General features: G+C 33.9%; 1 protein-coding gene across 1 annotated transcript; it reads left to right on the top strand.

The window, feature by feature from the left end:
• Nucleotides 1-1,782: 1,782 nt before the first annotated feature.
• LOC121265323 (ornithine aminotransferase, mitochondrial-like) lies at nt 1,783-14,507 on the top strand. Its single transcript, XM_041168908.1, has 10 exons — nt 1,783-2,046; nt 2,974-3,082; nt 3,911-4,141; nt 5,186-5,345; nt 5,566-5,621; nt 6,602-6,754; nt 7,693-7,790; nt 8,684-8,764; nt 13,586-13,819; nt 14,055-14,507. The coding sequence occupies exons 1-10, from the start codon at nt 1,904-1,906 to the stop codon at nt 14,215-14,217; spliced, it is 1,428 nt and encodes a 475-aa protein (XP_041024842.1). The 5' UTR covers nt 1,783-1,903; the 3' UTR covers nt 14,218-14,507.
• Nucleotides 14,508-15,618: the final 1,111 nt, after the last annotated feature.

The following is a 15,618-nucleotide window of genomic DNA, read 5'->3' as shown; positions in this document are numbered from 1 at the left end:
GAATGATATATATGTATTCCTCTTGTGCATTTCTTTCTTTATAAGATGCTCCATTGACTAACGTAAAAGGAAATGGGACTGTAAAGAGAGTAGAGGCTCGGCGGTGAAGAATCAAAATGGATAGGACCTTGAAAGATTAAAAACTAATTATCTATATATATATGTGCGTGCGCATTGTTACTGCTATATTTAAATAGAAAAATATATTTATAATTATGAATTGTATAATTATTGTGTAATTATTTTAAAAAAAGTAAAAAAAAAATAAATATAGTATGAAATTTATATGAAAAAAATTAATTTTTTAATAATAAAATTTTTTAAAAAATAATTAGATGACGTTTACATATTTCATAATATTTTATAATTATACGTTGAAGGTAGAATCATTTAAAATAATAAAATAAAAGAAAAAAAAATTGAAAAAGATGAAAGCTGACAATAGTCTGAAAAGTGAAAAGTTAAAAACTAAAAAAAGACCAACGTAAGTTCATCACTCCTCACGAGGCCCTAGAACAAAAAATTAAAATAAAAAAACTAAAAAAATAAAAAAAGTAAAAAATATTAAAAATTAAGTTTTTGTTTATTTCTACATATGAAATGAATAAAAATTATGAGATAAAATGGATAAAAATTAAAATTAAAAATTAAATAAAATATTATTAGAATAATTTTTTTTAATATTATTTTTATTTTGAGATTAGAAAAAGTTAAATTGATTATTTTATTTTGTATAAATTTAAAAAAATTATAATAATTAAATAAAATAAAATAAAATGAGATAAGATGATTGTAAAAATAAACAAAATGTAGAAAATTTACAAGTCTACCTCTACGTCTACGACTCTCTTTAGTCTCTACACCATCCCCATAAAAGAAAAATAGAAAAAACTCACAAAAAATAAAGGATAGTGAATTAAAAATTGAGCCAAAACATAAACATAAAAAAAAAGAAAAGAGAGACCGAAGACAGACGGAACTAGGTTGTATTTGAATGTTGAACTGAGTTGAGTTGAGTTGAGATGATAAAATATTATTAGAATATTATTTTTTAATATTATTATTATTTTGAGATTTAAAAATTTTAAATTATTTATTATATTTTATGTTGAAATTTGAAAAAATTATAATAATAAATTGAGTTGAATTTAACTTACAAACGAAACCTAACGGTGACAGATAGAGATAGATAACTGAGACGGACACAAAAAATATGCTAAAAATAATGAAATAATATAGACTTCTCTGTACTGAGACAAGCGGATTTTGTTATTTTTGTTATTCTAAACAGTTATTATTATACTGTATTGATGTGAAATTGTTAATCCATCATTAAATTAATTTTATTTTTTTAAAATAAGAACTTCAATAATTAATAGATTAAATCACAGCAATATAATAGGATAAAAATAAAATAAAGATGTAATACATGTCATTTTCCTTTTTGAATTATAGTAAAAACTCATAATAAATCTCGTGGTTGCCTTTCATATTATTGTTTCATTTCTTCCTTCGTTTCAAACAAATTCAACGTACCCAAAAACATAAAAGAAGTTCGGCGGGTCTCTTACAATGTAGAATATAAATGGCACATAAATCATACTCAGATTTTATTTTGCTCATAATTTTAACTGAAAGATATAAAGGACATTTATTTTTTTTATTTTTTATTTTTTATTTTGAGTTCTGCGCGACAGCGATGGGTGCGGTTGTAAGTTCCAAGTTGTCGTATGGATGGATATGCATCGAGAGGCGTTTTACCACGTGATATAACGACAGGCAAAGATGAAAAGAGCACAAAATTCTGTAACTATTATCTGATTAATCTCTCTCCCAAGTCGAACACTGTCCTCTGCCTTCCAAGAGAGGGAGTGTATGTGGGCAGTCGAGATAACTCTCATCTATGGCAAGCAGGAGAGCTTTGCAGTCATTGCCTCATAGATTTTGTTGGGGAAGGAGGAGTTTCGGTGCTATCCCTGAAACCAGCAACGGTGCTTCCTGCTCTCAAAAGATCATCAACTTGGAATATGAATACAGTGCCCACAAGTGAGCTTCCTTTCTCCACGTCAAAATCTATGCTCATATAATTGAAGAACCTTAACTTGTGTTTGTTTTTTTTTTTTTTGTCTAGTGCTCTCTCTCTCTCTCTCTCTCTCTCATTACATTTTGATGTTTTGGCTTCTGGGTTTTTGCTCATTTTCATCTAATGCTCTCTCTTCTCCCTCTCTCTGGGATCCTGAATAAGGATGTGCTATGCCATATTAAAGCCATTAGAACAGATTTGATTGATCAGGTAGAGATTTTAGCATTCACATCATCACAATTCCTTGAAGACAAACAAGAAAGTGATCGTCTTGAGTTTCAATCTATCTCATGCTATGTTTGTAGAGGGCATGCTAGGAAGATTGCCTTGGATTCTTAAACCTCAAGGCACATAAAGACTGGAATTTTATGGAAAGTGTCCCTTATAAAAAAAAAAGGAAAATGTCAGTTTTTTTCTTTTTCCTGATATGTATTAACCTAAACATTGAGCTAAGCACTTGGCAAGATCATCATCCAGATGGTGGCTGTCTGCTCTGGGTGCTCCCTCAGTCGGTTGTAGCTCACATGTGGGGCCTTCTTCTTGCTGAAAGTGGTTGTGAGTTCCGTTGCTCCTTCTAAATTGGCATTTCGTTCCTTGATGGTTGTATCAGCCAACTGCCTTTTAGTAAGTCACTTATGTTGTTGACAGTGGCGTGCATGTGATATGGTGAAGATGGATGTCTAATCAGTAGATCATGTCTTTCTCCATCATGAGGTTCCTAACGCGATGTAGAAACTTATTTACTTTGATGTTGGTGTTTGCTCAATGTTTAAATCTGAAATGGACATGTTTTTGCTGTTTTTCATATGTACCCTTATGTTGGAGTGATTTATCGAGCATTTCTTGCTGAGTATGTCATTAGCAAAGCCTTTTTCCTGGTTCAAATGCAGTTACCACCCAGTCCCCATTGTATTTTCACAAGCAAAGGGATCATCTGTATGGGATCCAGAGGGCAACAGATATCTGGATTTCCTTTCAGCTTACTCAGCAGTTAATCAGGTTAGAAGAATGCACGCCTTTCTAAGTTTTCAGGGAATCAACAAAGCTCTATCTCCGCTATTTAATTATGAACCTAAATTAGGTAATAAATAATAGAATATCTCTAATATGGTAGCAATATTTTATTCAGTAGTGTTCATGGTATCAATATTTTAATAAGCTCAGCTAGATTTTCTACTTACTAAGTAATTTCCTTTTGAGTAAAAGCGTGGCTATCAAGGCAAATAATTGTCATATATGGTTATTTCTCTTGTAAGGCCTATGTATGTTGAACAAATAGTGAAGAAAATTATTCTTTCAAAAAACATTTTCATCGTGTATGAAAATTTGGAGGTCTGGCTACCTCAAAGTAGCCATTCCCTTACTTTTCTCCTCAATCGATTAAAAAATGGGTTCTAAAACCTCTTAATACAACCAGGACCATACCATATTTCAACCAAAACCATCTCCACAGTTGAAATCTGGAAATCTATATAGGCTTCATTAACTTACCAGATGGCGTGGATCGATCTTTCCAAAAGCCATTTCCAAAGTTGAAGTACAGAAAGTTTCTGTTATCAAATTTCATGAAAATATCATTTTCCTACCTTTTTGTTTTTTTTTTTTAAATGTTTCTGTTTATCAGGCTGTTTCAAGACACCATTGTAACTTTTCGTCTATCCCTGAAAAATGCTCAAAGTTAGAGAAGAAGTTTATGCAATGTAGAAGTCTGTCATGGGCAACTTTCTCTTTTGGACTATTGCCCTACTGTTTTTTCTTTTTTTTCAATGTTTGTTTTAAATTTGAAATGGAATTTTCAGTATTCAAATTCATAGCTTCACTGTTCAGGGACATTGTCATCCAAAGATCATGAAAGCATTACTAGAACAGGCAGAAAGGCTCACCCTCAGCTCTCGAGCCTTCTACAATGATAGATTTCCAATATTTGCTGAGTGTCTGCGTAGCATGTTTGGCTATGAGATGGTACTTCCTATGAATACCGGTGCAGAAGGTGTGGAAACAGCTCTGAAGTTGGCAAGGAAATGGGGTTATGAGAAGAAAAGAATTCCCAAAGATGAGGTTCCCAGGATAATTATGCTTACTTTGACACGTATCCTCAATACTATGCTTTCAATATTTCAAATTAGTGTATTTGGAGTGAACTCTTTTACCTCAATTAAGGCCACTGAGAACAATAGTTTTTCATCTCTAACCTCACTCGATGCTCATATATAGTTAGGTGATATGAACTGGTTGTGAGTTGTCTTTTTTTTTTTTTTTTGTGAATATTTTTAAGTTTATGGAGATTGAAGTAAGATTTTTTTTATGAAGATTATTTTTGTAATTGTTTCTGTTGAAAGATGTTTGGATTGAGTATGAAGATTTTGAGAAAGTTTTCAAAAACCCTTGTTTTCAAAAACCCTTGTTTTCAAAGATGACCCTTATTTAATAAGATTTTAACTGAGGAAGTTTTCAAAAACTCTTTTTTTTTTTTTTTTTTTAAAAAAAATGACCTGTGTTTAACAAGATTTAAGAGATGCCAGTGAGCAGAAACATAACAGTGTATATCCTTGCTCTTGTGCTTTTACCATCTGAAATATATCCTCCTCATTGATGCTGCTGTCTTTGGTATTTGTTTTGTGTGATGAAAACATCTTAGCCGACTTTCTTTATCCTGATCGAGATTGGCACTACCAGTGGATACTCTTTAATGTTTTACTCTGTCTATATTTTTTCTCGTATAGTCAGTCATTGATTAATATTAACTTGTAGAAAGTTTGATGTTCTTTCACCTCCTGTGTTTTTGTTCCAAAAATGAGCTTTATAGTCATGCAATTTAAGCTTTTCTATTTCATTTGGGATACTTGATACATCTATATGTTGTATGTTAAATCTTTTTTGTCATGAGAATTTGTTAATCTTTTTTGTCATGAGAATTTCTGGAAGAGATTAAATCCAATGGTTATTCTTTCTCTATTTTTCGAGATATTCTTAATTATATTTGCTAATTGCTTACTTCTTTTTTTTCCCTAAAACTTCTACTTTCTCTGCTTTTGTAAATGGCCAATTATATGGACAAACTTTGTGATGTCAGCTGCTTTACTCAGAGTGAATCATATGCAGGCTATTATTGTCTCATGCTGTGGCTGCTTCCATGGTCGTACATTAGCTGTTATCTCCATGAGTTGTGACAATGAGGCTACTCGTGGTTTTGGGCCGTTGTTGCCTGGCCATCTTAAAGTTGATTTTGGCGATGCTGATGCCCTTGAGAAAATCCTTAAAGGTTTGAGTGTGCCGAAAATTTTTATTTTAAAATTGATGGTTCTTGTTCTTGCTGTACTAAAATTGATGGTTCTTGTTCTTGCTGTACTGTAACCTAATTTTAGTTTTTATAGATATTTAATTATATTTTTCTTACTATTTTTTTAATCATCAAATGGAACCGTTTTAAACTGGTAGATGGGAGTGTGTTATTTACTGCATGTTTCTGTAATTGGGTGCAGAAAATGGTGATCGAATAGCTGGATTTCTGTTTGAACCCATTCAAGGAGAGGCTGGGGTATGTGTGCTTTGGAATTGAGTATTTGATCCCTGTATGGTCTGAGATATGTTACCGGGACTTGGGTATATCTGTTGATACGGGTTCATGTCTCAGTTTTTGAAGAATGTAGTTTCTAAACTTCTGAATTACATGAAATGGCTGAATTTTCTTATTTCTCCAATTTCTTTGCTTTTATGCTCCTTGGTTATAATGAACTGTTTATGAATGGTACTAATATGGCCTATAACATATACGCCGCATCAGTAAGCAGATCAAGGAATCTCTTCTAATTTGGAAGGCATTCTTCTCTTTCTTTGGATGATACACTTTAAAGAACATGTGCTTATTACCACTGCATATCACCTACTATTATTGTATGGGCTTATGCGATAGACTTCAATGGTTTAAACGTACATGACTTTCTTGGATTGGCTTATAATTCTAGCTGGGTTCGTCTCTTGAAGTCAACCCATACCTTGCCATTATAAATAAAATTCTCTATCACCTAGAAATACCCCTATTCATATTGTGGGGGTTGTACTCGGAGTTGCTAGTTTGCACAAGTGACCCTGTAATGAAGGCAGTGAAAGCTATCGCCTTTGTCTGAAATCTGACATGTATCATATACCACTATTGTTCCAAGGTATTTTACAAACCAAACATAACAACCAATGTAGGCAATGGTAAATAAACAACATTTCTTGATAAGGTTCTGAGATTCTTGGTGAGTGACTAAAATTCCTCTGTTTTCTTGTCAATCCCAGTAAACTTCATTAATAATTAGTTAACCTTTCCTTTTGAGTGAATTCTTTTTTATATGCATTTACTGAACTACAAAAATATAAAGCTCCCACTTTGCTTCAGACGCTGCTTCCTTTTTCTGTCTCTTTTTGATCAAGGGATTATGAAGGTTACTTTTCTCACATTTTATATCCATTTTGTTTTAATAATTCCCATTTCCTTGTTTTCCTGAGGAATATTTCTTTATATATTGGTAGGTTGTAATCCCACCAGATGGTTATTTAAAAGCTGTCAGAGATCTGTGCTCAAAGTATAATGTTTTGATGATTGCTGATGAGGTACAATCTGGCTTAGCACGGACAGGAAAAATGCTGGCTTGTGATTGGGAAGAAGTGCGCCCAGATATGGTGGTGAGCACCCTTCTTCCCCCCGTCACCTTTCCAAATTCTTATGGTTTCAGGACCTCTACAACTAGTGGATGACAATTACAAACATTCTTTCAATGGTGTTTATATGTACCATTACACTTCTGGGCATCAGGATGGTAGCACCCCGTGGTGGGTCCACTTAGTTTGACATTCACGAGGACATGTCATTTCTTGTCATTTTTGCCCTTTTGGATACATTATTACATCCTGGTAAAAAAAATGTGTGGGAAGACTGATTATAAAAAGGTTTTGACATATCACTAACAGAACTCTTTAGAACTTGGTTGTTTGCAGAAGGCCACAGTTGTGTTGGATTTTTAATTGAAACACACTTTGACTATTTATTGGCTACATGCAGAAGCTCAAGCCATAATATTGTTTTTTGGTTATAGCCATGAATTTCTACTTACCATGACAAAGCTATGAGATTCTTATGGATTTCTTTCGATCCCATCCATAGCCATTATCAGATAATTGGATTCCATAAAGATTTGCACAAGACCACATAGGATGGCATTGAAAGCAAAGTTTCAAACTCTGGGAAATTGGTTGGTTTCAGGAGGCCACAATTGCTAACTATGCACGTGTACTAGAAACAAGTAAAGAATACTTTTCTAAGGGTTCACGTTATACTTGTTTCAAAATTTACTTAACATTTTCATTCTTTATTTTCCTTGCATTCTAGTCATGATGTGTTTTGCATGATGAAAAGAGATGTCGTATCTGCTGTAGAAGGTATGTTTGAGAGATCAAAACTTGCAGCTGAAATACAATCTTCATTTCTTCTTCTCGTGCTTGGGATATAAAAAAAATAAAAATAAAAAATAAATAAATAAATAAAACTGAATCTATATTTCTGACTCTTCCAACATACCGTTAAAAAATAACTTGCTTTTCCTGTTTCTGGCCATTTTATTCAGGTGCTTGGAAAAGCGTTGGGTGGTGGAGTGATACCTGTAAGTGCAGTGCTTGCAGACAAAGATGTGATGCTTTGTATCCGACCAGGAGAGCATGGAAGGTTTACATTTATAACTTGTATATCCTAAATGTGCTCCGAATTTTATGTAATCAGCCTTTAATTACCAACACTTATCCAGCTCTATCTCGAAGATTTTACCTCTGATGCCCATATGCATGTTTTCATTTAGAAATTGTTACCAAGAAACTACTTCAATTTTTGTATGGAGCATTTTTTTAAAGAAGGCATAAGAGTAGAAATGGTTGGGTTCAGTTTAGATATAGTCAATTGGTTGACTGAGTTATATGACACGATAGGCAAATTTGAAGACTGCACCAAGCACATACATTTACAAAGAGGATGATGGTGTGTCCAGGTCCAAGCAGATGTTTACCTAGCCCATGTTTGAAACCATTTCCTTTTTCTTGAAACGTGGCCGGAACTAGTCATTCTTTCATGTTGAGCTGATATTACCATGTATTGGAAGTCTTTGGAAGAAGTACAACTTGAAATTGTACCTTAATCTATCCATTGAGTATGTATTATAAAAGTGCATTTCAAGTGCTTTTTGCATGATGTATATGGAAGAGCTGGTGAGGTGGCTGAGAAACTAGTATCATGAGGAGCTATGACCATGTATCATCTCTTCAGAAGACAATTTCCATGTTGTGCATCTTTTACTTTTCATTTTATTTTTGTCTCTTATGCGTTGTGTTATTGTGCCATTTCTTCGATTACACATCTGTTTCACAAAAAGAAAGGGGTAAAAGCCATTGACTTGAAATGGCTCTGTTCAGGTGACAACAAAGTTTTCCTAAAAGTTTCTATGGATTATCGTTACAATTCCTTCTCTTCTTCAATATTTTTACTTTGTTTAAGTCTGCTGCTTTCTTGGGGTTGCTGTCGGGATGACATGATAACTCTTATTTCCTTTTCTCTATTATTGTTCTCAGTACCTTTGGTGGCAATCCATTGGCAAGTGCAGTTGCTATTGCCTCACTAGAAGTGATCAAAGATGAGCGACTTGCTGAGAGGTATCAATTCCATTGCCTTTTGTTGCATCATCAATATGATATAAAAAGTTCGATAAGAACAGCTAAGTCATGACTTCATGACAGAATGTTTTTTCTTTTGTGATTGAAATTATCTGGATACTCAGACAGTAATAATATTGGAAAAAAAAATTAATCACCTTAATAATCAAGACCTTATTTTGTATGTATGAGAAATTATTTGACTGTCAATTTCTGTTTATGCTAAGGATGCACTGTGATGCATAATGGTGTTTTCTATATATATATATGATACCATGGAGGGGCGGAAGTGAAATATAGAAATGATAGAGATAGAGATAGAGAAGTAATGCAGGACCAGATAACTGGAACTGGTAGTAATGAAAATAAATTGAAACTAGGACCAGATAACTGGAAGTAGTGAAAGTAGTGAAAGTAATGCAGGACTAGATAACTGGAACTGGTAATAATGAAAAATAAATTAAAAGCACTTAGAAAGAGTAATAATATTTATTCATGGTGAAATAACTTACAAGGAAAACTCAAGGAGTAAGGATTTTCATTTCTAGAGAAATCCGGGTAGTATGAAAGGGAAAGAGGAGAAGGTATTCGGAAGGAAATGAATCCTAAACAAAAGTGATGCCTTCTTCTGAAGCAAGGTTCCCCTTTTATAGATAAAGGGGGCACCAATTATAATTATTAAAGCAACAAAGTGAATAGTAAATAGTATTTTTATTTACTATTTATTCACTTAGAGACAAGAATGTTTTGTAGGGGATGGCTTTCTCAACGTAAATTGCAGGAGAGTCATCTCTAAGCACTAAAAGTAGCAGAAATCTGGCAGTTGGAGACTAAACAGTTTTGGGAGGACAATAGCCTGTCTTCTGCCAATGTCAGAGGCCAATCAGTCTTTAGGACAGTAGCATTCAACAGTTCTTGTCGGTTTGTGCCAACGGATCATTCATCTTCAGATAACCTTGGGGTATCTTCTGAATCACGTCCAAATATATTGTTGTATGGGTCAACAACTGAAGTTTCGGATGATGCTTCCAACTTGTTATCAGATTCATCAGAATTATCTTTTTCAAGAGACTTCTTTAACAAATAAATCAAATCATTTTTATTAAGCCCTCCAAGAATATTCTTCTTTTAAGACTTTGAGGATTTATCAGATTTAATAGTTGCAGAAGAGGAAGCAGCAGTTTTTGGCTCTGTTTAGTATTCTCATTAGTGGTGGTCGCTTGGATTAGTGGATATCCAGGCGATGTTGATTGATGAACAATACCTGGGAATGCCTCAGTATTTTTCAGATCTGGAGCAGTCTGGGGGAATCTCTAGTAATGTTATCAATAATGTCTTGTGTATGGGGATTTCTATCCCACCATTTGATAAAGCAGTATCGAATCAACAGGTGACCATTTCTCTCATAACTCCATTTTAGAATCGAAGGGACCTTGTACCTTTTGCAGAAATGGAGGGAGTAGGGAAATTTGGCACCATAACGATCCAATTTTGAAACAATTGATTAGCAAAATATTTAATAGATTTATGAAGGTTTTCAGGAAAAACTTCAGGAATGGGGCCAAACTGGTTCCACCATTTTAAGAACCAAAGGAGAAGTTTGCCTTTGAATTTATTATCAAAATTAAGAAACCAAGAGTGACTCATGTCTGCAGTCTGAAACGACATGAATTTGGATCAGACATCATTTTAATCATAATAACAATAAAGAATTTCAGAATTGGAAGGTCTTTTTGAAGTAAAGGGGTGAATACCCCAGTCTTCTTCAGTAATGATGTTCAAAATGTAAGCACTGTGATAAATCAATTTTGATTTATCAATTTTATTATAAATGGATTTAATAACAATAGAGTCTGTTTGGAGCAGAATACTAGAATAATATTGGAGGTTTTTGGCCAAATTCTCTGGAATCCAGTGAAAACCTGGAGGAAAATAGCTGGAAGCTATTTTGAAGGAATTTGTATATATTGATCGATTAGATTCAATATAGAATAGATTTTGGGAAAAAAGTTTTTTAATATACTCAGTTTTCAAAGCAGGGGAATATTGAGTGGGTTTAACAGAAGAAATTGGTTTAGCATATGGGTCATAAGGGATAGCAATAGCAGAAGAAAATGAAACAGGTTTAACAGAAGGGATACTCCCAAGAGTAGCAAACCTATTAGTAATCTCTAGTGGGGAAGCATGCTCGTTTTTAATGAGTTTGAGATCAGGAATTGGTGGAGGTGTAACAATCTTTTTCCTTTATCTCTCTTCTTACTCATGGTTGCTGCAAAAATTCACGAGGAAATCAGGAATGAAATTATCAGAACCTTTAATATATTCAATATCGAAGTCAAAGGTTCTGATAAATTCAAGCTATATTAAGTGTTTTTCACTAGATTCTTGAGAATCCGGCCAAAAACCTCCAGTATTATTCTGGTATTCTGCTCCAAACAGAATCATTGTTATTAAACCCATTTATGATAAAATTGATTTATCATAATGCTTACATTTTGAACATCATTACTGAAGAAGATTGGGGTACTCACCCATTTACTTGAAAAAGAATTTCCAATTCTGAAATTGTTTATTGTTATTATAATTACATTAATGTTTGATCCAAATTCATGTTGTTTCAGACTGCAGACATGTGTCACTCTTGGTTTCTTAATTTTGATAAGAAATTCAAAAGGCAAACTTTCCCTTTGGTTCTTAAAATGGTGGAACCAGTTTGGCCTCATTTCTGAAGTTTTTCTTGAACAACTTCAAAAATCTATTAAATGTTTTGCTAATGCAATTGTTTCAAAATTGGATCGCCATGGTGCCAAATTTCCCTACTCCCTCCATTTCTACAAAAGGTACAAGGTCCTTTGGATTCTAAAATGGAGTTATGAGAGAAATGGTTACCTGTTGATTCGATATTACTTTATCAAATGGTGGGATAGATATTCACATACACAAGACATTATTGATAACATTACCAGAGATTTTCCCCAGACTGCTCCAAATCTGAAAAATACTGAGAAATTCCTTGTTATTGTTCATCAATCAACATCATCTGGATGCCCACTAATCCAAGTGACCATCACTACTGAGAATGCTAAACAGAGGGAAAAAAACTGTTGTTTCCTCTTCTGCAACTATTAAATCTGATAAATCCTCAAAGTCTAAAAAGAAGAATGTTCTTAGAGTGCTTAATAAAAAGGATTTGATTTATTTGTTAAAGAAGTCCCTTGAAAAAGATAATTCTGATGAATTTGATAACAAGTCGGAAGCATCATCTGAAGCTTCAATTGCTGACCCATACAGCAATATATTTGGACATGACTCAGAAGATACCCTAAGGTTATCTGAAGATGAATGATCCGTAGGCACAAACCGACAAGAATTGTTGAAGGCTACCGTCCTAAAGACTGATTGGCTTCCTCACTTGATTCGACATTGGCGAAAGACAGACTACCGTCCTCCCAAGATTGATTAGTCTCCAACTGCCAGATTCCTGCTACTTTCAATGCTTAGAGATGACTCTCCCCACAATTTACGTTGAGAAAGCCATTCCCTACAAAAGCATTTTTGTCTCTAAGTGAATAAATAGTAAAACTACTATTCACTTTATTGCTTTAATAATTGTAATTGGTGCCCCCTTCATCTATAAAAGGGAAACCTTGCTTTAGAAGAAGGTATCACTTTTGTTTAGGATTCATTTTCTTCCGAATACCTTCTTCTCCTCTTTCCCTTTCATACTACTCGGATTTCTCCAGAAAATCCTTACGCCTTTTGAGTTTTCCTTATAAGTTATTTCACCATGAATAAATATTGTTACCATTTCTAAGTGTTTTCAATTTATTTTCATTATTACCAGTTCCAGTTATCTGGTCCTGCATTACTTTCACTACTTCTAGTTATCTGGTTCTGCTTTCAATTTATTTTCATTAGTGCTTTCAAAGTATCTGACTAACCTTCATTTCTAGTTTACCGAAAGAATTAAAGACTGGCCCGCATTTGGAATCATTCCTATTAGGCATAGCAATTGCTGGGGCAGATCTGGAATGGACTTCTCCTCCCAGCAACTCTCCCCAGTAAAGGAATAGTCATTCCAAACTCATCTTTAGCGCGAGGCAAGGCATACAGGACACGCTGCCTGTGATAATTTAAAGATGAGACATCGCTTAAATATTATATTTCAGAACTATTTATTTATTCAAAATTTAAATTATGGGTATGGCATTTTCCAATGATGAGATGTATAGTTAACATACATAACTAGCATGGAGGAGAAAATTGGCATATTTTATGACTAGTGGCTAGTGCAAAAGATTAATGGCCAAAAGTTACAGTTAAAAGCTGTATAGAAAGGGTATGTGGACCACGTTGGTCTCAAAACTTAAACCCAGTCAAACTGACATGGCTTGTGTTATTCAAAACCCAACCTCCTGCTTACCCGGTAAAAGGCTTCCTGAACAAGTCCCATTAGGGCAGGGCCTCTGGATAGCCCACCCCATTGCCATCCCTAGTCCCTACGACCCTAGCAACAGCGAGTTTTCAGAGTGAAATCACATGTTTAATGCATTCCACCAATATTAAAGTATGGAAAATAATGCTTGATTTCACTTTGTGCATTGAGATTTTCCTTTTAAAAACTAAAGCACAGGGTTTTGGAAGAGCTGTATATCCTTCCAACGCAATTGGATTACAAAGTTCATTTGCATAAATTTAGGTTTTGATACACAGCCTCGCTTACTTCCCAGCTTCATGTTATATTTCTTATCTTCCTTCTTTGATTTTATCCTCGTTTGATGGTAATAGTGTCTTTAATTTTTATACTATTTGATTCTATAGATCTTCCCAGCTGGGAGAGGAGCTAAGGCACCAGCTGCTCAAGATTCAGCAGCAATTCCCAAACTACATAAAAGAAGTTCGAGGAAGAGGTTTGTTCAATGCTGTGGTGCTCAACAGCAAGAGTCTCTTCCCTATTTCTGCATATGATATCTGCCTCAAGTTGAAAGAGAGAGGAATTCTTGCTAAGCCCACCCATGATACTATTGTCCGTTTAACTCCCCCACTCTCAATGAGGTAAGGAAGAATGCCCGGTGCACATATTCAACATTCATGTGGTTGAAACTCTTAAGATTTATATTTTATTTAAAGGATTTCTACTTTTCTTTCACATTTTTGACATATTAGTGACTGGGAAAACAAGGTTGGTAGGTGGGGGGACTTTTGGGTTCCATACAGCAAATAGAAATTACGATAGAATGAGCATCGGTATTTTTAAAATTGTTTGACTTGCATTATGTGCATTATTCAGTTTCGATGAACTCCAAGAAGGCTCAAAGGCGCTGCATGATGTTCTTGAAATTGATCTACCAAAGATGCAGAGAGCAAAGCCAGAGCATGTCTCCCCAACTAGTTCTAACATATGTGATCGTTGTGGGCGAAACTCATATGGTTCTCCAGATAAAGATATCTGAACAACATGAACATTACTCTACTTTCAAAGGCAATAACTTGCAGAAATTCATGTCTCATCATCTTTCATATGGATTTTCAGAACTTTCCTCAATTTCTAGCACATTAAATATTTTTTTAAAGTAATATTAAGACATCTATGAGAAGTTTAGAACATGATAATTGATGTTGTACAAATTCGAGCAAGGCATGTGGTGCGCTGATTAATTGAAACCTTAACCATGTTAGGAAGAACATGTAATGTTCGGAAAGTGTTTTTATAATCTTGATATGTGGACTCTAATTGTGTGCCTGTGATGAGTTGTTCAGCTCGTGGGTGCAAACTCACCTTGGCAGGAGCCTTTTCAATGATTATCACACACAGTACATGAATACCATTTCTTTCTAGGGCATATATATTCTAATCGACATGATCTTCCTCTCACAGTTTCTTCTTCTTCATCATCATATATATATATATATATATATATATATATTCCCTTTTCTTTAAAGAAGAAACCAAGGGGCCAGTAATTAATCAATATTTAGATATGGAATTCTACGACAGCTTCATTGTTTTTTCTTCTCGTACATTTGATCTCGTGCATGCTGCTTTTCTTGTGCTTTGTTAAAGGAGACATGGTGTAGACACAATAATGCAAAAGCTTTTGTGGGTATGGAAAGGTCATTCTTTATATTGGAGTTTAAGAAATTAGAGGGAATCATGGAAAGGTCATTCTTTATATTGGAGCTTATTAAAATGAGACACTGTCTCTAGACATTTTCTCTAAGGTCCGTTTGAATAGTGAAAATGTCTCATCTTATCTGATCATTACAATTTTTTTCAAATTTTTACATAAAATATAATAAATAATTCAACTTTTTCAAATCTCAAAATAATATTAATATTAAAAAATAATATTATAACAATATTTTATTCAACCTTCAACTTTTATCTAAAACCATCTCATCTCATTATTTTCCTTATTATCTTCAACAAACGTCCATATTAGACCGAGCTAAAAATGTTTGATCTGCCTATATAAAGATTATTATTGTGGTCATGTGCATATGAGACAAAAAGGCATATATTGTTGCATGCGTGCCAAAATCTCATAAGTTAGTCGATCAAGCAGCTCTTCCAATATTAAGGGAAAGAAAGTATTTTGCAAGTATATTTATTACTGCACCAAACACACTTTTAACGTAAAAGCTTACCATATTACCACAATAATGGTGTGTTTACGGCGGCTTGTCTTTCAATTAATTACTAAAGCTCACTAATTTGACCTGAGGAGTCGAAAAGTACAATAATTAAGTTTGGTGGCTCCAACTAATTGGTTATGTAATAAAATTGTGTCTTCAAGGAGATTATTTCAATTCATAATAACTAGTAGTTTGATCCCATTCTTGTCCTTAATTTT

Source organism: Juglans microcarpa x Juglans regia, chromosome 5D (genome assembly GCF_004785595.1).
Source record: "Juglans microcarpa x Juglans regia isolate MS1-56 chromosome 5D, Jm3101_v1.0, whole genome shotgun sequence".
Lineage (NCBI taxonomy): Eukaryota > Viridiplantae > Streptophyta > Magnoliopsida > Fagales > Juglandaceae > Juglans > Juglans microcarpa x Juglans regia.
This window is presented reverse-complemented; position numbering and strand designations above follow the sequence as displayed.

Coding starts and splice junctions, on each gene's coding strand:
- LOC121265323 (XM_041168908.1), top strand. CDS start 1,904: ATGGCAAGCAGGAGAGCTTTGCAGTCATTGCCTCATAGATTTTGTTGG. Junction 3,083..3,910: donor CTTACTCAGCAGTTAATCAG/GTTAGAAGAATG, acceptor TTCACTGTTCAG/GGACATTGTCATCCAAAGAT. Junction 5,346..5,565: donor CCTTGAGAAAATCCTTAAAG/GTTTGAGTGTGC, acceptor AATTGGGTGCAG/AAAATGGTGATCGAATAGCT.